This window comes from Alligator sinensis, unplaced genomic scaffold (assembly GCF_000455745.1).
Source record: "Alligator sinensis unplaced genomic scaffold, ASM45574v1 scaffold1795_1, whole genome shotgun sequence".
NCBI classification, from domain to species: Eukaryota; Metazoa; Chordata; order Crocodylia; family Alligatoridae; genus Alligator; species Alligator sinensis.
The window spans coordinates 75,057-99,733 of NW_005843535.1; the positions used below are offsets into that span (position 1 = coordinate 75,057).

The window sequence follows — 24,677 nt, forward strand, 5'->3', positions numbered from 1 at the left end:
AAGAACCTATGGAACTCAAAAATCGGCTTCAGAGGCTCACAGATGACAACAGCAGTCAGCCTCAAAGAGGAGGAACATGGCCAGCCACCCAACTTGGTCAAGTCAGGTCATATACAATTCTTTTCCACTAATTTTTCCTACTTGCAAAAGACTGAGGGGAGACATTGGATCATCCCAGTCCAATAATACTTGCAGACCTTGCTTCTGTTTGTTGCACCCTCTCTCGTGTGTTTAGACTGCAAACTATCTGGGACAGGAATCATGATTTCCTATGAGTAGAAATTAGCACAACAGAGTCTGACTGCCACTCTGTCAAGTGGTCTTAGAATTATTTAAATCCTAGATTGACTAGTACTACAGTGAGAGGCAAGGGGATGCCTTAGGTGATATCTTTTCTTAGACCAACTGCACGATTGGGATAAAGTTAAACAAGCTTTAAAATGCAAGACATTCATCATCATCAGGATGAGCTGTAAAAGCCAGCATAATAAAAATCATCAGCCAGCACAACATAATAAAAATCATGTTGGAAGTGGGGGTGGAGGGGAAGAAAAATTCTGAGGGAGTAGACAAATGATTAGCAAAAGAAAAGAAGTCACAAAACTATCCCAACTATGCAGTTGGTCTAGTAAAAAATATCACCCTAAGAAATCCTTGCCCCTCTCATAATTCCTGGATTACCACAGTTACATCATCACTAATTCTACCAATACTACAGTTTCACTGAAAATTGCTTACCTCTAAGCCTACATTTAGGATATGTTAATTCCCCCTCCAGGCACCATACTCTAAAAGGAGGAGATTCTGGATCCTTCACATATCCCCTTTTGCAGGTAAATTCTATAACATCTCCAGATGGGGAATACAATTTATGTCCTGGACTCCATTTCAGCTGAATATTGTTCTTTGCCATATCCTCCTCAGATGCTGTACAGGGCTCTGGAAAGAGGAAAATGTCATGCAGCTGGTTACACATGGATCTGACATCCTAGTATCAAAATCTTTCAGGGGGTTGAGGATTTCATTCCCTACAATTTTATTTTACAAGCCCTGTCCCCAGAAAGTTTAATGAGCTAAAGAATTACTAATAACCTGTACTTTCACTCTCCCTCTGTTCTTTTTGATAAGAGAACATATATTTTCTGGGGAGATTTGAAAAGGAAAAGCTAAGGTTGATAACACACAGAGAACTAGTCTATAAGAGCTTCTTTGGAGTTACATAGGTCTACATCTGGGAATCAGTGCAGGAAAATATGCCCCAGCCACATCTCCTCCAGGAATAATCAATCATTTATAGACTGGAATGTGTGTGGGGTGGAGCTGATTAAATCTGTTTACACACAACACAGGGCATCCCCTACTGGAAAGAGGATTAGAACCATATAAGATTTGCACTGAAGGGCAGCAAAAAGTATTCCTGATATATTTGCCCATAAGTTCTTCAACTGAATTTTACAATATCTACTGTGGCTTATACCTTCAACAAAGAACATATCTGAATAAGTCCATTCTTGTACTGTAAATGTTAGCTTTGTTATAAGCTTTGTTATAACAGGTTTTTATAGAAGACAATATATTTTGGAAAAGGATGTAGATACTTCTATTAGCATAGAAATCTTATAGGAGGTCTGAGGATTTAATAGATTTAATAGACATTTCTTTACATTTTCAAAACATAACATCAGCATGAACTCAGAGTAATTAGTTAGATTATACAGTATTATTTCTCACTGGCAAAAGGACAGAAGGAGGTAGAGTTGTTGCCTCTGATAATCCACACTTCCTATCTAAAATTAAATTAATGAATTTGATCTGAGGGAACTTCAGCAATAGTAACAACTAATTTTGGCCCCAACACCGAAATCACCCTATTTGTGGAACTTATCTCAAATCTTCTAATTTGATAATTTTGGTACCTACCTATGCAAACTGGAGGGTCTGTCCATTGTCCAGACTTGCAGCTAACAAATTGAGATCCCCGCATTACATACAAATGTTTGCATTTATATTCTAGTGTTGAATGTGGATCATAGTCATTCAATGGAAAGGAAGTTATATCTCCATTGTCAATAGCAGGTGGTTTCCCACACCTTCCACCGCCCTCTGAAATGAAGAACAGAAATCAAGAAATACATCACTGTTTTTTTCAGAAAACACTATAAGAACAAAAGTATTACAGATCGCCTCTATCGATACACCTTGATAGGCCATTAAAATAAAATGAAAGCAACAGAATAATCACCCTGATTGCTTTGAGCAGGGTTACAGATAACTCGTTACAGCCATAGCAACATGTGGCTCATTGTTTAATAAACAAGAATATTGAAAAAATAGCAAAATAACAAAATGAGTGGCCTCACTTTGTCAACAACTGATTCAGGGCTGTGTTTCACAAATTAAGAATGTTTGTTACTGTGAAAACATCTGGTTTGACAGGTATCCAGGCATACTACTATGCTGACCTCAAAAAACTGACTGTCAGGCAAAGAGAAAAGCCTTTTCCCTTTCCTTTTTATGTCCTTGTGACACAGTATTTGTTAGGGTGACTGTATTTGGATCTTGGGGAGCACTGGATTTGCAGCTGAATGCAAGGCTGTAACCTGTGGCCTAGCAGAGCTGATAACCACAAGGCAGAATGATATATTAAAAGTAACATTGCAAGACACTTAGGCAAGTATTTTCCTAACAATGTTGTAGTGTTGTAAGATATATAGCTAATTGTGTAAAGAGAACAGGATGCAGCCCACCACCTACCATCAGGAGATAAAGCAGAAGTAAGACCTTGGAGATGATGAAGAAGGAGTCAGCAAGAAATGGCAAGTCACCAAAGGAAGCGGAGGTCAGTCTTAGGCATGCACTCATAGGAAAAAGGCATGTAAATGAGTAAAATGCATAGGTAATTCCATGCTAATCAAACAGACAGTAAACAAAGGTGGAGCTTGAGATAGGAGGAAATATGGGTGGAACAAAGAAGGGACAAAGGTGGAGTAAATGTTAATGAGTTTGAACCAAAGTGTATAAATGTGGGAAAAAAACTAATGTTCGCTGCTGCTCCCCAGCTTTTTGGGAGCTCACCCAAAGCTGTCTCCATTTTGAATAAGACTGTTGCTAGCAATGTGTGCTGGTGTTTGCTCTCTGAGCAATTGGATCATCGCCTCCCTAGTCGTTGGGTGCCGCACAGAGCCAGGGTCTAACAGTATTTAACAGAATTTGCAGATTTGTTGGAATCTGATAGGGCTGCACTGTGAGCACTTCTGCTGTGACTTTGAGTTTACAACCTCTGGACTGGTAGCCACATGCCTTGCCACCCAAACCCCCAAGAGAAAAAGGAAAGACCTTTAGATAGAATTTTTCCCATACCAAGGCATTTCCTTCCCTATCTTTCCACTTCTTGTTATTGAAGTAACTGTAGCTCTCTGAAGTATGCATCTTCTGTGGGCATTTATGCACGTACTCCAGGAGGGGAGGGGAGCACTTTAATTAAAGTGGCTGTAAGAGCTTCTCTAATTAAAGAGCCCAAAGCGCCTTGAACAAGCTTTAGTCAAAGGGCTCCTGCCAACAATTTTCAGTGCAGGGACACTGATACGAAAGACGCTTGAGTCTGCTGGACTGCGGTAATTACCATGCTCTGGTAGACTCGATGCTCTGTAATTAAAGAATGTTGAAGCAGCCTCACTGCTTGTGTATAGGCACCCTATATGAGCATTAAATGATGAAGCATGTTAGAGAAAGGTGTTAGAGAAAGGGTGCCCAGACCATGGTAACTATGAGCTTCCCATTGTCTTTGAATATTAAGAGAGTAGAAAGGTAAGCTAGACAGAAATGTGCAAGAAAAATAAAAGTGAGGTGCAAGGATTTCTTAGGGCGATATCTTTTTTTGGATCAACTGTGTAGTTGAGAGAGAGGTAGATAAGTTTTCAAATGCAAGACATTCTTTGTCAGGTTTGACCAGAGCAAACCAAACACAGCATAGTAAAGAACAGTTGTTAGGTGGGGAAGTGAGAGAAATTGTCACTGGCAAGAGATGCACAATTAACAGAAGAGAAGAAACTGATTACTGGGAGATAAAGGCATGTCAAATGGAAGGAGGGTAATTCTCAAGTTTCATGTTTGGAAAGAATTCAGGAGTCAGGTAAAACATAACATGCCATAAAACCAATATCAATCTTTAGTCCCTGGTTCTTGATGTCCAGCCAGCTTATGAATATTTCTTCCCAAATTTACTTTTAGATGTGTCAGGTAGATTTTCTTTGAGCATGAGGATGGTGATGTCAGACATGGAGTGGTTATTCTGAGAGAAATATGCTGCTAACGGTGTGTGTACACAACTCTTTCCTTTATATTTTTTCTTTGACATGCCGTTCTGGTGCATAGCTGCTGTTTAGTTTCATCCATGTAGTTGCCATAAAGCTACTTGGTGCACTGGGCCAGGTATACTGCATTTTGGGAAAGGCATCTGTAGGAACCATTCATAGATTCATAGATTGTAAGGCTGGAAGGGACCAATTGCACCACATCTGGAAGGAGCTTATTCCACAGTCTGAACACCCTAACTAAGAAGAAGTTTTTCCTAATGTTGAGCCTGAAGCGGTCTTCCAGGAGTTTGTGGTATTACTCCTGGTTGTCTCCAAGTATGGATTCTGATGGTTTCTTTATTGGGGGTTGTGGCAGGTCTAGGACTTGCCCCCTGGTGGCCATGTAGCTCCTGCCCAGCTCAACCTCTAATGTAGCCATCCCTTGATTGCTCACCTGCCTCTTCTGATTATTGAGGAGTATGCAAGGGAGGCTGCCTGTGGGTCTTGGAGCCTTAGTCCATGCAAATCACCCCCAGGTCTCTCCTGGATCTCACTAGTCTCAATTTTCAAGAAGGGGAGGAAGGAGGATCTGAGTAATTATAGGCCAGTCAGGCTCACCTCCATCCTTGGAAGGGTCTTTCCAAAGATTATGAAGGATCATATTTGTGGGAGTCTACCAGGAAAAATAATGCAACAGCATGGATTCATAGCAGGTAGATCATGCCTGACCAATCTGGTTTTGTTCTACTCGATCACAAAATGCTTAGATGCAGGAGTAGAGGTGGATGTCATTTTGTTGGATTTTAGTAAGGCCTTCAATACAGTATCTCATCCCATTCTCATAAATAAATTAAGAGGCTGTGACATAGATGCTTACACAGTTCAGTGGGTGGCAAATTGGCTTAGTGGTCATGCCCAAAGAGTGGTACGAGATGGGTCAGTATTGACCTGGAAGGATGTGGGTAGTGGGGTCCCGCAGGGTTCAGTCCTCAGACCTGTACTCTTCAGTATCTTCATCAGTGACTTGGATGTGGGTGTGAAGTGTACTCTGTCCAAGTTTGCAGATGATACTGAATTGTGGGGTGAAATGCACACTCCAGAGGGTAGGGAACGACTGCAGGCAGGCCTGGACAGTTTAGAAAAGTGGGAAGTACACACTAAGATGCAGTACAACAAGGACAAGTGCAGAGTGGTGCACCTAAGGTGCAAAAATATGCAGCAGACCTACTGGCTGGGAAGTGACCCTCTCAGCAGCACAGAAGCAGAAAGACATCTCGGAGTCATAGTGGACTCCAAGAGGAACATGTGTTGTCAGTGTGACAAAATCATCAACAAAGCTAACCACACTTTATCAAGCACCAGCAGATGCATGACAAATAGAACCAAGGAGATGATACTTCCCCTCTATGCAGCATTGGTCATACTGCAGTTAGAGTACTGCATCCAGTTTTGGGTGCCGTACTTCAAGAAGGATGTTGATAAACTCGAGACGGTCCAGAGGAGGGCCACTCGTATGGTTAGGGGCTTTCCTATGAGGAAAGACTGAAGGAACTAGATCTCTTCCACCTCCACAAGAGAAGGCTGAGACGTGATCTTATGGCCACCTACAAATTCATTAGGGGGATGCAGCAAGGGATTGGAGATGCTCTGTTCACCAGGGCACTTCTTGGGGTAACAAAGAACAATGGTCACAAACTGACAAAGAACAGATTTAGGCTAGATGTCAGGAAAAACTTCTTCATGGTAAGGGTGGCCAAAATTTGGAATGGGCTTCCAAGGGAGGTGGTGCTCTCCCCTACCTTGGGGGTCTTTAAAAGAAGGCTAAATAAGCATCTGGCTGGGGTCATCTGATCCCAGCACTCTTTCATGCCTATGCAGGTGGTCAGACTCGATGATCTGTTGAGGTCCCTCCCGACCCTAGCATCTATGAATCTATGAATCAATTCACCCCTCAAGCTCAGTAGGCCCTCTCGACATGTCCATGCCTCTGCAGAGCAGCTGTATTTAAGGTCTCATTGAGTGACTTTGTCCACCTCTACCCCATGCCTCATGACTCATGAGTGTTATTATACCATCATTCACCTTGTAGGGAATTTGGCTTTATTGGCCTCCTCCAACTCTGCTCTCACTGGGCCTTCTAGCCCAGGCCCACAACATCAGACCTGGTTTCTAGGCTCCAGCCCAATCCTCTCAGACTCTGGCAGTGGCCCCTTCTGGACTTTTGGCACCTGATGGGTGCTGGGCCCCACTCCTGGGCCAGTCAAGATCTCTAGGCTCCCCAGCTCTGGCAGTCTTAGTTGTATTACATAGGAAACTTAGGCATGTCTACCTATACAGGATTATCCATGCAAACTCAAGCCATCAACATTTTTTTTTAAAAAGCTAAGACTACGAGACAATTCTTTGAAGTAATACAACTCAACCCCAACCAGATTACCCGAGTGAATTCATGACAACTTTCTCCCGCTTTCTAGTTTCTTTGGTCAGTATTTTTGGTGTGCTTGCAGCTTTTCTGTGACTAGGCAAATTAGTCATCCTCCCCACAGTAATTTGTACTCTCTGATATGTAGCCATTCTGTTTACTTTCTGACCTTTACTGTTCTCGAGTCATAGTAAGCAAATGTCACCTCCCACTGCAGAGTCTAGTCCTCAACCAGATTCTGCCCTTTCCTACTTAGATTGTGCAGAACCAAAAATGTGGGACTATGAAAGACCTGGAAGTTCTGCTTTCCTTTCTACAATGACCTTGGTAATAGTAAGGATGCCTGTTAGCCATTCGAGCTACCAAACACATGCACAGCTCCTGGACCTTCTTAACGTCTGGAAATGGCTTGTGGCTTGTATCCAAATGTCAAGAATGAAATTGTTTTATCCGGTAGGTAAGGTCCTCAGTGTTACGTGGATATTTCAAGAGCACACAGGCCAGAACAGGTCTTCCCATAGTGTGTGCTTTCCCATACTAGTGTGCTTATATCACTAGAGTAGCCAGCATTTCCTCCTGATTTTTCATCCTTTTGAATTCTTTCTGAACACCTTCAGGATGACCAGTCTATTCCTGCACCCACATATTGGTGTTTAGCAACACCCACATTCATTTTCAATCTCTCATTGATCATGCTGAGGCATGAATATCATATTTCCATTCTTATAGCTGCTGGTGTGGGAGGCAGTCTAGTGGGTTTTTTAATGTAAAACCTTTTTCTAAATTTCACTCAGCCAGCATCTGCAATTTGTCCATATAGCATGTCTTTAATATGTTATGTTCATTCAGTGTTGCTTACAACTTCTCTCTTGTCTGGTGGGACAGTCCCAGCAGGCTCATACAGACTGCTCACACTATTTGTCTAAGGCGTCTTGTAATGCATTGGCAACTTTCATTCAAGACTGTGTGGAGCTCTTTGCACGTGCTTATCTTTCTCACATGCAGCATGTATATTTGGATGGTAGAATGAAAGTGAAGTTGTCCACAGTGCTGTTGGGCTGGTTCCCATTTAGAATATTTGAGCTTTTCCAGTAAATTGTTCTGTGTGCTAACTTTACACTTTATCTTTTCCACATGTGCCCTGAATTAAAATATGCAGTCTAGCATCACTCCCTGGGAGGCTGGATTCCAGCAATGGGTAAACTATACCCTGCTTCAGGTCATACTGATTTGTTTATTGGCATCATGATTCTAAAGGTGAAAGAGGCAACTTACATTTTAGGCGAGCTGGCATGTCATTGGTTCATGATATAGTAATCTGAGATCTTGGAGTATGCTTATATTAATGGAGCTTTAACATGGGCAGAGCTTGGGGAATGATGCATAAATCTTCCCATGCTGGGACTGACTGGCTGTTGACTAGTAAGCACATGAATATGTTCTCTTGTGATAGGTGTTTGGTGTAGACCAGTTTGCCCTTTCTGGCTGTTTGATTGCAACAGTCTTTCTTTGACAGTAGCTGGACACCTAGCACAATAATACAACAAGTTTCTCCATTCTACCTGCATGTGTCAAAAGAACAGAATTTCAACTGAGATTTAACAGTTTTTTTCCATGTACTTTCTACTAAAAGTATTCCAAAATGACAACTTTGGCTTCTCCTGTTTCTCTATAATCTCACAGTATCTCCTGTATTTAATTCAACCAATAGCTTTCAGCTCTAACAGTTACTATCATCTGGAGGACTCCAAAGTCCATTCCTTACTAAGAGCTTTATGGAGCAGACCACCAGATCACCTGGAGGGGGTAGGTGGTCCCATCTTCCCTGGTAGGTGGCCAGTAGGAGAATCTTCCCATGGTGCTGGTTTTGATTGCTCCCTCAGCACAGAGCAGCTCATTTGTAGCCCCAAGAAATCCTGGGACCCTATGGACAAACTCCTCCTTACCAGACCAAGAAAGAGATGTTAGCTGAAAGGGACCAGACCCACTACAAAGCTGTCTTCCTTTCCCCTATCCATGCATGAGCTGAGTTTCCCTGGGCAGTGTCCAATGGCTCCCAAGATACCTTCAGGGGCCAGTGGCTGCTGGATGGAGATTTTGAATTAGGGTCCTCTATTGGCACCCAGGTTATTAATTAGTAGCATTCACTCCCACTCCTATTCTGTCATTTGTTGTCCCAAAAAATCTTTTGTGTACTTAGTAGCCTCTCCCCAGCCATTGAGAGAACCCATGTAGTTCCTGATGGGCTTAGTCCCACTCTCACTGAACAACAAATACATTTGTAGCCCATGTGGTGTACTGGAAGGAAGGGAAAGGAGGTTGGAAGAGCTCAGGAGAGAGGAGCAGGGTAGGGGTGCCTGCTCCTAAATGGAGTGTGTGTGTGTGTGTGTGCGTGTGCGTGTGTGCGCGTGTGCGTGCGCTGACTCCTGCAAAGCTGAGGGGCAGGGAGCCCTCATTCCTGCCCTTGTAACAAATGACACTAGGATGCAATAGAAAGGGGTAGGCCAGCACCTAACAAAGGGCATTCTTGGCTTTATAGAATATTTGAAAACTTTTGACTGCAGTCAAAAAATGTGTGGTCAATTGACTGGTTTCCCAACCCTAGATGATTGGTGATTTCAGGTGGTAGCCCTCACACAATTAGTTCTGCAGCCTCTTGAAATGCATCTCTGTGAAGAAGTGTGTACTGTGTTAACAAACTGATTATAATTTTTTTGGTGATGGTTTGATCTTTAGTATCATTGCATCAAGAATTTGGTAAAGTCTTCCCAGTTTGCTTTTTTTTTAAAACTGAAATGGCAAAGAAGAGCAATGAGTCTTCTGTTATAATTGTTTTTCTCTGTATGGTGATTGGCCTTTGCTGCAAGTAAAGGATGAGTCCATAACTTTGGTACATGTTCTGGTAATTTTGCTGTTGACAAACACTGGGTTGGGATTCCAGCTTCTACTGGCACGTATTAAAAAATCAGAGAGTTCTGAGTTGTTGATTGGCCTCAGGAAGTATCTGCACACAGTTCAACTAGTTTCTGTCTTTGTTTTTTATGTCATAATCCTAATTAATACCATAAGTGTTGAAATCTCTGATGATCACCCACCTTTTCTCATGATGGATATTGTGTGAATTTATCAAACTGAACCTTTCACACAATGGACATAATGGGAATGCTGATAATTTCTATTGTTGAGATTTTGATTCATAAAACTTGTATTGACAATGAGATTTAGTTTGACAGAAACCATGCTCTCATGTTGCTTTGTAGACTTTCAATAGCAAGGTTCATCCCTTGGGTCCAAAGTGCTGTTTTGTTTTGTTTTATTATCTTTCTGTATGTCTTTTGTAGACCTTGATCCCTAGATGAAATCAACAGTGCACCTTGCCCTTGGCACCTGCAATCAGCACATACAGTTTTTAACTGAATTTGGTTGTGGTTGTAAGTGTTTGGTAAGATTTGCAAATTCATAGAATCTCATAGTGATTAAATTAACTAATATTCCTGCTTTGGCTCCTTCAACTGTCGCAACATCTGCTGTGACAAGTATTTTACAATGCATGAGGTTGTGAGGAGGTCTCATTCTGTTAGCATGTTCTTGTGCACAGCAACTGAATAAAGCCTGCTCATTTATGTGTAGTCATCACTGTAGCCCCTGACATGCATTCATTTAAAGGTGCAATGACATCTGACTGCCAATCCCAACAGTCATACCTCCTGCCATGCCACACACAATCCCAGACTCTGTCTGTACCAGCTAATTGAAAGATGAGAGTCTGCAGGCCTGGGTCCAGGACCAATTGTTGGCTCTGGCCCCACACAGCACTGGGATCTCAAACCAGCCCATGTGTGTGATCTGGGAACAGCAATCAGCTGATTGTTGGCCCCCAACTGGGGATCAAGACCAAGGGCTGTTTGGGCAGGGCTGACAATCAGCCTATTTGACAATCGAAGATCAGAGGCTACCAACAGGGAGAGCTAAAGGACTTCCCTGATGAGCACTTTAAACTTACCAGACTCCAGACTTAAAAGCACCCAGAGGGGAAGCCCTTCAGCTTCCCACCTTCCCAGCCCCAGACTGAGGCTAAAAATCAGATGATTATCAATCCTGGAGCAAGTTCCAAATCCCTGTGCTGTTCCCAGACCACCAATCAGCTGATTGTCAGCCCTGGCCACTACTCACCACTCACTCCTGATGGCCAGGAGACAAAAACCGTGGTTTTAAATATGCCACAGATTTTGCTTCCCACCGCTGACTGGCAGAGGGGCCACGGGGGCCCTGCTGCTTGCTGCTGACCAGATGGGTGGCAAAAACTACAACATATTTAAAACTGCTGTTTTAACCTCCCAGCCAGCAGGAGCAAGAAGTGGGGCCGACAGGACCCCTCTGCCAGTCAGCAACAGGGGAGAGCATGGGAGGAACTCCAAGATTAAAGAAGCTACCATGCCGTGAACTAGGCCCACAATTTAAACCAGGCGCTAGCCATATCCCAACGTGATGCTAAAGACTACCCATTATGGTGCCCTAATAAACTTTAACCCTGAAGTAAGGGTCTATCACAGCGATGGACGTGGCTTAATATTTGTCATATGGTTTGTCTTCCACTATGTGGACTGCTGTGGAAAATGGGTGGGAAACTTTGATCCACATCCTCCCCATCTCTCCTGTGCTCAACCCTCCTTGTGAGGGCTAAATGCGCATTATGCGCTAAATGTGCATTATCTCCATGTAGAGCACACAAAAATAAAACTGCCAGCTCAAAGGGCCTGGGAGTAGCATGCAAGGGCTACAGCCCAGCTGTAAGCAGTAATAAGTGATTTCAGGGTCAACTGAGAGGAATAATTAGTTGGGAGGAAGATAAAAGGCTTCCAGGAAGGGGAGGGAGAGACTTCCAGAAGGAACCGGGGGCTGCTGGGGACAGACAGATAGACTCACTCCCCAGGAGGGGAAGGAACCAGAGTGCAAGACTTAGACTCCTGGGGAGAGGAACCCAAGACAGGCAGGCAGACAATGGAGAGCCTGAAAGTCAGAGGGCTAAGAGCCAGTGAAATGAGCACCTGCTCAGAGACATGGAAAGCCGAGAGTCTGGGAGCCAAGCAACTGAGAACTAGAGAGCGGAGAGGGTGAGAGCTGGTGGGTCAGCACAGTAGTGCCTGAGGACCTGGTCTGGAGTACCACTTTCCCAGAGAACTGTCAGTGTATCAGAAACTGTGCATATGGTTAGAGAAAACTGGGTGATTTGGGGAAGAGACCATGTGTTGTGTATTTGCACAGTGATCAGCTTGCCTCATAGAATCATAGGGCTGGAAGGGACCCCGAAGGATCATCGGGTCCAGCCCCCTGCATGAGCAGGAAAGACACCTGGGGTCAGACAACCCCAGGCAAGTGACTGCCCAGTCTTCTCTGAAGACCTCTAGGGTAGATGATTGCACCATCTCTGCAGGGAGCTTGTTCCATGGTCTGGACACCCTAGTTGTAAAGAAGTTTTTCCTAATTTTTAGACAGGAAACTGTCTTCCAGGAGTTTGTGGCCGTTGTTTCTGGTTTTCCCCCAAGGCACCCTGATGAACAGTTGTTCACCAGGCCCCCAATATACACCTCTGATATAGTGGTAAGCCACAATCAGGTCCCCTCTCAGCCTTCTTTTCTTTAGGCTGAAGAGTCCGAGATCCCTCAGCCTCTCCTCATACGGCTTGCCGTGCAAGCCCCTGATCATGCAGGTGGCCCTTCTCTGGACCCTCTTGAGCTTTAGCACATCCTTGTTGAAGTGTGGCACCCAAAACTGGATGCAATACTCCAGCTGTGGCCACACCAATGTTGAGTAATGTGGCAGAATCACTTCTTTGGATTTACTGGAGATGCATCAATTGATGCATGCCAGGGTTTTATTGGCTCTAGCGGCTACTGCGTTGCATTGCTGGCTCATATTCATGCTGGGGTCTGTTGTTACCTATGGGGAGTATAGATAGTAAATAGAAGCTGTGAACCTATAAAAGGACATTGAAGGACTAGATGTGGAGCTAATTAGTAGGGCTGTGTGAAATTTTACCAGCAGTTTCATTTCGAAGCTGTTTCGACTCACTTCAAGCTTAGAACACTGAAATTGAAACAAAACAGAGCTTCGAAACAACCTCAAAAATTAAATGAGGCAATCGAAGCGTTTTGAAATTTTCAAAATGTTTCAAGTTTTGAAACTCAAGCTGGGCTTGCCTGCAGAAAAACAGAAACTAAAGTAAGGAGAGGGAGGGGCAAGGGGGGGAAGGACTGCTCTTATTATTGACTGCATAGCTGGCCAGTGACTGTCATCCTTCCCTGAGGTCCCTTCCAAACCCAGTGCTCACAGGGATGGACAAACTGCATAAAAGGCAGCATTGTTTGAACTGCCCTGATTTCTGCCTTGGTGTCAGTTATGCTGAGCTCTGCTTCAGCAGCTCAGCATCAGACAACTACAACTAGTCTAGCAGCACTAATCTTCTAAAGGATTCCCTACTTGCTAGCAAAAGCGATTTCAGATTCAGAATACCTTTTTCTTCAAGGCTCTTTTATTTTTTATTATATTCATTAATTGTTTTGAATTCTATAATTATATTGGATAGGATTACAATAGAATTTAATTTATATAGGAAGGGAAATACAGTTATATTTTATTTCTACACATTTAAAGCTTTGCAGCATACATCGTACATTATAGAGTTTATATACGGACAAAGCCATATTTCTATTTGCTTTTAGATGTTTCTTGTTTGCACCACACACCTACCTACATTCTTGCACCTACACTTTTGAATTTATACAGGGACAAAGCCATATAATTGCTGCTATACATTGCTTATTTGCACCACACGCCTACCTTTTTAATTTATATAGGAATGTGAATACATTTATATATTTGTAGAAAAGAAAGACATGAAACACACCATGAAGTGTGGTGGGAAGGCAGGTGGCCACATTGGCCAGTCTTCAGGGAGGGGCAGAAGAGGGGGTAAAAGGAGAGCTGTAAGTTTCCCACCCCCCCCACCAAACTGAGACGGCCTCTTTCCTCCAGCTAAAAGGGATGAGGCTGCTACCAGCAGCAAGGAGAGAGGAGCAGTGCCAGTGCCACTGCCTGTGCCCAAGACTGCATCCCCTCCACAAGCACCAGCCATAACCCCCACCACCACCATGATGGCAACAACAAGCAGAAGCAGCAGCACCAGCACGGCAGCCTACTCCACCCCTATTTCACTTCCCATGCTGAGCCTTCCAGTGCTAGAGGAAGAGCTGGTGCTGGATCTGGATGTGAGTGCCCTAGCAAGGGAAATTCTGAGGAAGGAGGGGGAATCATCTGAGTTTGTGAAATATGTTTTGTAAATTGTTCCCTCTCAGGATCAGGCCTGAGAGACTGGAGACAGAGTGTATTTTTGGTGAGGAGTGTGACCCCACAGGTAGTTGGGTTTTGTTGTCTTTGATAGATTCTGGTGTGCAGTTTGTGGGGGTACTGGTGATAGTTGGCAGGTTTTGTGTTTTGAGCTGTAGGAAGTTGGCTTGAGTTCTGATGATGAGGTTAGGTGCTTGTTTGAATGTACAAACCACTTTTCAGAGCCAGGCCTATGAACTTCACTTCATCAGCCTCCTAGGTAGTAGGTACAGAAACTCATGGACTCAATATACACAATGGAATTCTGACACACTGCAACCTGCCGGACATCTGACTCCCCGGGTACATCTGCACTTTTACCTATGATGCTACATCCCCCTTCCCCCCCACCCCAGCCTGTCCCTCACCCCCTCTTGCCCCCTTTCTATTTTCTGACTGGCTTTCTTGCCTGCATTGCGTGCCAGGCCAGCCTCTGGCTTCTTTACTATTCCTTTTATTTAGAACCAGCAGACATACCAACTGCAGGTGCTTCCTCAGCTTGACAAAGGGTTTTTCAACCCAAAAGCTTCCTAAGATATATTTCTCTAACTATTCCGGTTTTTTTCATAATAAACGTATAAAGACAAAAACAGAAGCCATCACACACCACAAGTAACATATATCCAATACAACATCTTTACTGCTTGCTTTAAATTCCTTGACAAAAAGAAAGACTCTGTGACAGTTTGGCTGCCTAAGATGCTGCTAATGTTACTGTGCTGCTGCTCACTAATGTATTGTTTTACCTGTTCCTATGTAAAGTAGTAGATGGGACTGATAAAGACAAAAACAGAAGCCATCACACACCACAAGTAACATATATCCAATACAACATCTTTACTGCTTGCTTTAAATTCCTTGACAAAAAGAAAGACTCTGTGACAGTTTGGCTGCCTAAGATGCTGCTAATGTTACTGTGCTGCTGCTCACTAATGTATTGTTTTACCTGTTCCTATGTAAAGTAGTAGATGGGACTGAGGCTGTAGGGGAGGAGGAGACCTCATTGGGGCACACTACCATGTTGTGTAGAGGGCCTAGCTCCAGTGAGGGTGCACCTGAACACAAATACACATGCACACACATACACACAGGGAGGGCACACTTTAACAAACACACTGGAAAAGAAGCAGCTCCTACTTGAGAGGAAAGAAGGGCTCTTTGATAGTTTGGCTAGGCTACCAGAGATGCTGCTGGTGCGTCTGTGCAAGTGCTGTTCACTCACTAAGTTATTTTATACCTGTTGTCATGTAAAGTGGTGGACCAGACTAAGGCTGTAGGGGGGAGGCGGCCTCATTGGGGCACACTACCATGTTGTGTAGATGCCCCACCACCAGTGAGGGTGCATCTTAATACACACAGTGTCACCCACCTATGTCACAAGTTTTGCCTGTCAGCAGCCGGAGGTGCAGAGCCCCAGAAGCCCCTGCACCTATCTCCTTGACAGCTGGCAGGCTTTGTGGCCATGGTAGAGCCTAGCAGGCCTGCAGTTTTCACTCCCCCCCCTCCCCCCATGTTCCAAGACAGACACAGTCCCACAAGCACCCATGTCGCGAGTTTTGCCTGTTAGCAGCTTAAAGTGCAGGTCCCCAGAACCTGGAAGCCCCTGCACCTATCTCCTTGAAAGTTGGCAGACTTTGTGGCCTCAGCAGGGGCCACCATCCCTACAGTTTTCACCCCCCTGTGCCTTACACACACACACACACACACACACACACACACACAGTGTCACCCATGTCATAAGTTTTGCTTGTCTGCAGCCTGAGGTGCAGTTTCACCCTGCTGTGGCTTAACACACACACATGACATGAGTTTTACTTCTCATCAGTTTGAGGTGCAGTTTCTCCAAACCCCTGCACCTATCTCCTTGAAACTCGTCAGGCTTCATGCCCTTAAAAGGGTTTACTATTTCTGCAAGTTTCATCCAAATCAGGCCAGAAATTACAAAGTTATAAGCTGTTTTGAGCTTCCCCATTATAGCCTATGTGTGAAACATCAAAACAGTGAAACCCTTTCAACAAAACAAAATGGAACAGTGGTTTTGAACAAGAGCAAAATTCAAAATGAAATGCGCTGTTCCATCAAAATGCTGCAATGCAAGTTGGAACGGAATGGTGCTGTTTCACACAGCCCTACTAATTAACCCAAACCCATTGCACTCCTCATTGATCTCAGTATCTATAATAATAAAGGATTAATTAAGTTATTGAAATAAACTCTACATCATACCTACACATGTAGGTGGTGTGCTCCACTTCCCTGCTTGACATGTAATGACTGGTGTTGCACTAATATCAAAACCTTCTTGGCATTGATAACGCACTGTGGCACCAGGCTCATCATAATCCCTTGTTCTGCCTTCTGGGATGCCATTAAGAATACTTGGAACAGTTCCACATAGCGTTTCTGAAAAGATATGCACACCAGGTTAATATGAACATAGCCCTGTTACATTTGCAGGTAACTTAATTATACCTTATAAAGCATGATGCATAGTCATCTATACCATCTAACTGAAATGGAAAATTAAATTACAGTAACCATGACAAATCTGTTTACAAATATTTTTTCATGTCTTCTGCACAGAAAGGAGTGACGTGGCCAGCTTCAGACCCACATTCCCAGCCTGAATGATTGGTTACACCTTGATAGCTGGGCCAAGCCAGGAGAGAGTATTTGGTACAAGTCCAAATCAAGGCTTCAACTCACAACTCTGCAGCCATAGTGAGATATTTTAACCACTTTGTCAAGATACCACTGAAATAAATGGGGCCCTAAAATAAGTGGGAAATGATCAAAAGAAAAGGAAAGCAAGAGAGAGGTTAAGGCCAAAATGGTGGCAGAAGAATGAAGCCTAAGGAAGGGACTAGAAAAGCCAGATCAACAGAGTGAAACATCAAATGTCTAAGGTGGAATTCTATTTCCTTTTGGTTATCTAAAGACAGGCTTTCCATTTTTTTCTAGATGGTATTTTTGGCACTTATGCATAGATATTCTGTATCTTGGATGTGTACAGGTTGACAGCTATGTACACGTAGACTTGAGCATAAGTCTGGAAATCAAAATGGAATGTCTCTCCCTTACTTCCTAGCACAGTGCTAGGAAGTAGAGAGCCACTTTACCACAGGTCAGCCAATATTCATGTCCTCTTCCACTCCTTGTGAAACTGAGCTACTGCCCTTTGCATTGAATAATCGAATAATCAAGTGGGGTGGGGGGGGAGGAGGGGGAGTACAGAAGGCAGTTCAGGGGGAAAATTGGTCTCACTGGGAGGAAGGGCCCAGGCTAGAATCCAGACTCCCCTATCTCTACAGTAGTAGGTATCTCATTGAGCCGCACACCTTTTTTGGCCTGCTCTCTTCCTCCTTGCTCCATATTTTTCATTTCTTGTCTGCAAACAGAGCCAGCTTCAAACAAAATGCTAAGGAAGGGCCTGTGGCCTGGTGGTTGTAGTGTTATGTTGTAAAATCAGAGCAGCACATATTCAGACCCCCTCAGGGCTGATGAGGCCTAGAAATAGGGTCTCTGGCTTCCAAGGTGAGTACCATAATAATTCAGTTACAGGGGCTAAAACATGGGAAGATCCCCCACTTAGCCCCTGTCCATAATGGGTCCTAGACCAGCCTCTCTCAATCCATGGGTTTCGACCCCAAAATGGGTTGCAAGAATATTTGAAAAAGTCATGAACAAACTTAAAAAATGGATCAACAAACTTTTAAAATGGATTCTTCTTTAAAGGAGAAAAACATGGGAAAGTGTGGCTTTTTCCTTGCCAGCTGTCAGAGTTCCAGCCTACAAGGGGCTTCTTGGGACTGCTTGGGGCCCCCCACACTCAACCCCTTTGCTCTATACAACCACCCCCGCCTCACACACTAGTTGGCTGGGAGCAGTGGGTTGGAAGCGAGGGGCACTGGGATGGAACTGGTCATTGGTGTTTACAAATGGGTCCTGGAACAAAAAAGATTGAGAACCACTGTTCTAGACCAACTACATTTTTCAGGCCATGGACGTTGGCATGCATCCACAAGGGGTGGAAGTACACAGCTATATATACCCCCAACTAGTGCATAGCTTACTGCATTTACTAAGTCTAATTGTTTAATGTGTATGCACACTTAGATATTCATGCTGCAAGAAAACAGAATTCCTACTTGAGGGTAAATACCAAAACTGCAACCAAGATGTAATTAAATAGATGCAACTTAAGATAACCAAAGGAAAGTAGAATTTTGCCTAAATGTAAGAAATAAAGGGAAAGGGGACTAGAGGAGTAAATGTATGTCATAGCACTAGAAAGAAGTAACTTGCAAACATTAGAGTAGGAAAAAAAAGAAGAAATGAAAAAAGAGGCCAAGACCAAAAAACTCCTTCTTCCATAACCATTGGTTAAATCCTTGATCCACTGAAATGTTGTCCTTTTGAAGTCCCTCCAACTAATGTATTTAAACAATATTCCTATAGGAGAAAAAATCAACATATGAAATTTACTCTCAGATGCCAAGTGCCATTCTCTAGGACTGCTCTTTTTTCAAGGAAAGAAAGATGACCTGAAGAAAAACCTTGATCATATTGATTCTAAAAGTAAAACTTTGTGAGTAGACATAGTAATCTATTCTCTGTGTCCAGAGCCACAATTTAGACTTGAAGAAGAAAGTGGTTATAACTCTGCTGGATTCACTGCTTACATGTACACTATCTTTCCTCATAACAGACCTCCCCAAAAGCATTGTAATTGAAAACTTAGACATTGGGTTAAATGTTTGAGTGTTGTTTTTTGAAAGCAATGAACCAAGTCAGTCACCTTTTGGTCACCAGCCTTCCTACTGATACAGACCATAGCATTCCAAGATGTTCACAGAAAAAAGCACTGCAAGATAAATCAGGACCTGGAGATACTATATAAGGAAATGAAGCATCATTTTGAGGTTTCTCAAAGAGGACTAAGAGATGGCCTACTATGTTAAATCAAAATCTTTGTTGGGTCAGAAGCTACAACATGTATGGGCAAATTAATAAGTCCAGATGCAATACTCTTAGTCACCCTCAGTTCCTTATCTGGAAAAGATAGATGGATTGATGCTATGACCACTATAACATAAATGCCATGGGTCAGAAGGTTTCCTAAGAAAGTTTTGGCCAAGGCTGAACTTGCTAACAGCATAAATGGAGCTCAGAAAATCATAGGGAAATTGTAGATTTACAAATGACAATAGAAGTCAGGCACATTAAGATGCAAAGGGGCTGGTCAGAACACTTGAGCAAGACAGGAGGATGTTTACAATACTTGTCTATGCATTTCAATACTAGCAGAAGCCCAGAGGAGAGAGGTTGGATTATTGAAGCTAAAGTAATACTCCTATCATCTTACTTTCATTTGGTTGCCCCTTTCACCTGTCATTTGTCTAAACACACAAGAAAGACTGTACCCTGCCTGAGACAGGAAGAAGGATTTCCTCTGGGTTTATACACAACAAACCCAATGGTGCTGCAATACCACTCTGTCATATGTCCATGGATAATTTTAACCCCAAATGTCCACATAAAAATCTGATAAATGCTTAATGAATTACCAGAACTGTGTGGTCACTGGAAATCACTTACCTCTGAGCTTACATTTAGGATAGATCAATACCCCCCTCAGGCACCAAGCTCTAAAAGGAGGAGATGTTGGATCATTCACATATCCCCGTTTACATTCAAATTCAACAACATCTCCAGATGAAACAACCAATTTGTCTCCATGCATCCATTTCAGCCTAATATTGTTTTTCTCCATCTCGTTTGTAGATGCTGCACATGGCTCTGGTAAAAGGAAAATGGAGATTAATGTGGATCTGATATTGGAATTTCATCACTTCAACCTTATTTTATAAATCCTGTCCCCAGAGGGTTTGCTTAGTTAAACAGTTATTGATATTTATGTCTTCCCTCTTCCATTTCAGGCTAGGAAATATTTCCATAATGGTTCTGAAAAAAGATTGGAGAAAGGATGTAGCTGAAGGAACAGGAAAGACATATGGGGGTATTTTTAAGAGTCCCTTTATGACCGCTGCAAACATTAAGAAAAAAGGATGTGGGGTAGAGTTATCAGAATAGTCTTCAAACCAATTTAGATTATCTTGAGGAGAAGGAGGACAGTGTCATATCCACTCTTCACTGACGGACAAAAAACAATATTTGCATATTCTACCATACATTCTTCAACTTCATTTTACCACATCTGCTGTGATTTACATATATCTGAATAAATTAGTTCCCCTATTGTAAATGTTAGTTTCATTATAACAACTCTTTTAGATTAGAATATATTGGAGAATTAATGTAAATGCTTCTATTAGAATGGAAAACTTTTGGGGAGGGAGGAGGTGGTGAATTCCTGATTTTATCTTTTAAAAACTAAAATAATTAATTCAGAGTAATTAGTTATAAATGCCACTTACTCATTATTATTTCACTTTGCCACGGGGCAAGGGATGGTAGGACCGATGCCCCTGAGACTCTACCTTGAGGATCAGAGTTTGCCTCTCACACATTCTGTCTAACTCAAGTTGATAAACTTAATCAGAATCTGTGACACCCAAACTGGGTGTTAACATGGAAAATCTCCACACTGGAACACTTCACTGTTGTTTTCCATTTAATAAAAGTTTTTCCTACTTCTGCAAGTTGGTGGATTTGTCCATTGCCCAAAGTCACATCTAACAAATCGAGATCCCACCAGTGCATATGTAGTTTTGCATTTGTATTCCACAACTGAACCTAATTCATAGAATGGCAATGCAAAAGAAATTGTATCTCCATTTTCAATGGTAGGTGGGGGCCCACACTTTCCAGTAGCATCTGGAATAAATAAAGAACAGAGTGATGCTACTTTTTTGTTTTTTTGTTTGTTTGTTTTTTACTTTTAGAGAGCTCAGGAATGAAGTTATTTGCCTACAGATATCAACAGAAATATCTTCCCTGACTCCAGTGGAGCCAGGATTCCACCAGGTTTTTTCCTATATTATCTAATGTATTAGTAAATCTCATGGGGCCAGGTTCTGGGCCTGGAGACCACATCTAGAGAGAGAAAGCTTCAACATTTCTTCACATTGTGCTGTAAACCAACCCATAACATTAAGCAGTTTGTGAAGTCAGTGGTACTACTCTGTAGGAATTAATGCCACAATTTGTCCCACAGCCCTTCCTCAGATATTGTCATCTCACAAACCGTCACAAATGGAATAATAAGGATCTCAAAAATTGAGTTTCCTCTATAGGATGCTGGTATAAAATTTCTCTTGCTATTGCTACAAAATATCACAGAATAGAATAATCTCGTTTTTCTTGCTTTCAAGTGATGATACATTTGTGCACAATAAAGAGCAGCGGCATAATTGAGGCAGGGTGACCAAGTTAGCCCCTCATGCCAATTTGGGAGGAGAGGGGGCACAAAAAATAACAGCTGCCAAGCTGCCACACAACTATACTGGCAACAGCAACTGGAAGTCATGGCTGAACCTGTGTGTGGTAGCTGTCCCAAGTGCCCAGCTGCTTTGTTATTCCTCTGATAAGGAAACAGAGATATGGAGAAATAAATGCTAGAGAGAGAAAGAGAAGCTTTTTATTCCAATCAGGAATTATTTCTTCCTACAGGTCTATTAAGTAAACATACCTCTGCATTCTGGTGGTTCTGCTGGTGACCATTCTCCTTCCATACATGTTAGTGTTTGTGATCCAGTAAGGTTCAGACCATGCTGACATTGATAATCCACCCTCTCACCAGGAAAATACCTCGGTCTTTTCGTCTCCAGAATCCCACCCATAGCAATGTCAGGTGGAGGTGCACATGTACCATCTGAAAAGAGATGCAAGGACTTTTACAGACGTTGTAAGCACAGGGAGAAGAACCTCAAGTTAAATTAATAACTTAGGATATTCCCTTAAGTGTGGGTAAGTTTTGTTTAGACCATCTAATGCTCAGCCAATCCTATTTTTAGTCATGATACAGAGAAGATTATTTCATGATCTAAAAACTACAAACTCCAACAAAGAGAAGCTATCGTGTTTTAATAAGAGATAATCTCAGACTCTTGGTCATGTCCTATTAAAGATCAAAACTTATCACCATGTGCTACTGCAGTTGAACATAGTTCTGAATGGGATCTGAATGGAATACAGGAGGCAAGAAATTCAATTCAAAAGAGCTTATTCTGAGTAATTAAAAAGTCCAGGTCTCCCCATTGCTGCCTACACTTCTGTTCCTTGAAGGGACAGGTGCTGGATAGGGTAGAAAGAGAAAGGAAGGAAAAGGAAAATGTCTCCAACACAGCATAGTCTGTTACTCCTTAGCTGCATCTACATGAGATGCTGACTATGCAGTATCTCATGTATAAACTTGTATACACTACTTGTATAAACAAGTACTAAATGACTGCGCAGTTTCCAGAGTTACTGCCCAGCAGCATCACCAAGTGGCTTTTAGGTGATGCTGACTGCACAGTAGCTCATTACTATACATAGTAGCATTGAATCACACTTTGTTCCATGCATTGTTACTGCGCAGTAATAACAAGACTGTGCAGCCAGTGTTTCATGTAAACATGCCCCTTGTGACCAAAAAACGTGTCTGCAGTGCTCCCCTTGTAATTCCTGGTTGGGAACAAAGTAGCTGTGTCACCCAGACTCTGACATACTCTCTCCCATTGCTCCCAAACCCAAAAGCAAGGCCATGTTATTTACAGCTATCATGTCAGTTACAGCTAAATCCCAAACCCAAAAGCAAGGCCATGTTAGTTACAGATAAATCATTTGTACGTTTTATCCTCTTTCCAAAACTTGAGCTTAAATGACACTCTGCAGGTCTCTGGGACCTGAAGGAAAAAAACTTCAATGAAGGAACCTCGCGTCTCTGTGTTTCATTGATGCCAGTAATGGCTCCCATACCAACATGGGCACTTTGCATGTTCATTATTTAAAATATCGGGAAGGTGATATCTCTCCATCTAGATAATATATATCTCTAGATAGATAGATAGATACACACACACACAACATTTTATGACATTTATAAGTCAGCAGGACTGGATGTACTTCATTTGAGATTGCTGAAAGACCTGGCCAAAGTCATCACGGGATCTCTGGCAAAACTCTTCCATAACTCGTGGCAAAACTCTTCCATAACTCGTGGCACTCAGGGGAGGTCTCTGAAGAGTGGAAGAGGGCCAATGTTGTGCCCATCTTCAAGAAGGGGAGGAGAGAGGACCTGGGCAACCATAGGCCAATTAGCCTAACTTCTGTGTCAGGGAAAATCCTGGAAAAAATCATTAAGGAGTCTATGTCTGATACGCTTGCAGAAGGTAGGATTCTGAATGACATTCAGCATGGCTTCATCATGGGCAGGTCTTGTCTTACCAATCTCATCTCCTCGTATGGCCAAGTAACTTGCCACCTGGATAAGAAAGAGGGGGTTGACACTGTATACCTAGACTTCCAAAAGGCCTTTGATCTGGTATCCCATGATGTTCTCAGGAGAAAATTGGAGGATTGTAGGCTTAACTGCTCGACAGTTAGGTGGATAGGAAGCTGGCTGTGGGGTAGGACCCAGAGAGTTCTAATGAACGAATCTGTCTCATCCTGTGAGAAGTGGCCAGTAGTGTCCCTCACAGGTCAGTGCTTGGTCCTGTGTTTTTCAACAACTTTATCAATGATTTGGATGTGGAGGTGAAGAGTTTACTGGCCAAGTGCATGAACAACACCAAGTTATGGGGGAGCATGGTCCCCTCTGCATGTTACACAAGCAGTGTATGAGTTGGCTACTTTCTGAGCTTGTACAAGGTGTAGAGTACAGCTCATAACTTAATCATTCTCCCCCTTGTTGTCCTTCAGCAGCAGGCACATACCGTGAGCATTCTAATGGATCATCCCCTATACGTTCTGTCTGATCCATTACTGAGTGTTGGAGTACTCCTAAGAGAAATATTATCATGAAAGTTTAACAAGGCTCTTCAGAATTCATCAAACCACATGATGTACCTGCACATGTAGATGGTTTGGTCCAATTCCCTCCTCTACAGGTAATATCTGGTGCTCCAATCATACTAAAACTTTGATGGCACTGATAACGTACTGTTTCACCAGACTTGTAGCTATCTCTTGCTTCACCTTTGATGACAGCATTCTCAACACTTGGAACAACTCCACATTGCACTTCTAAAAAGATCCATACACCAGATTAAAATGAGTTTAACCCTCCCACAAGTTCCATGTTTAATTATTCTTTTGTTATACTGTGCACAGCACTAAAGACAGCTAATTTTAAAACAACATTGTTACAAAACCTGCAAAAGTTCTCTAGAGTATAAGTGGTCAGTAAACCTCACAGTGAGTGCTTGGTAAAAAAATCCAACAAGTTACTAGTAGTACTTGGAAAATTAAATGAACCCCAGCTTTAAGTATACTAAGGGTAGGCTTGCTGCTGAAATCTAGCTTTTACTTCTCTCTGAAACCAACATTTGCAATTGCTTCCCATCTTCTGATTTCTCACACTGTGTGTTGATTATTATTAGCACAATTGTGGTGAAGATGCTTAGCTCCCA

The 24,677-nt window shown here is 42.7% G+C and overlaps 1 protein-coding gene across 1 annotated transcript; it reads right to left on the bottom strand.

Moving 5' to 3' along the window:
* Positions 1-435: 435 nt before the first annotated feature.
* LOC102372033 (complement factor H-like) lies at positions 436-24,178 on the bottom strand. Its single transcript, XM_025195504.1, has 8 exons — positions 24,115-24,178; positions 21,755-21,937; positions 20,758-20,940; positions 19,702-19,902; positions 16,330-16,506; positions 1,921-2,103; positions 739-939; positions 436-470 (listed from the first exon to the last, which is right to left on the bottom strand). Exons 1-8 carry the CDS (start codon positions 24,176-24,178, stop codon positions 436-438), a joined length of 1,227 nt encoding a protein of 408 aa, XP_025051289.1.
* Between the last annotated feature and the right edge of the window lie 499 nt (positions 24,179-24,677).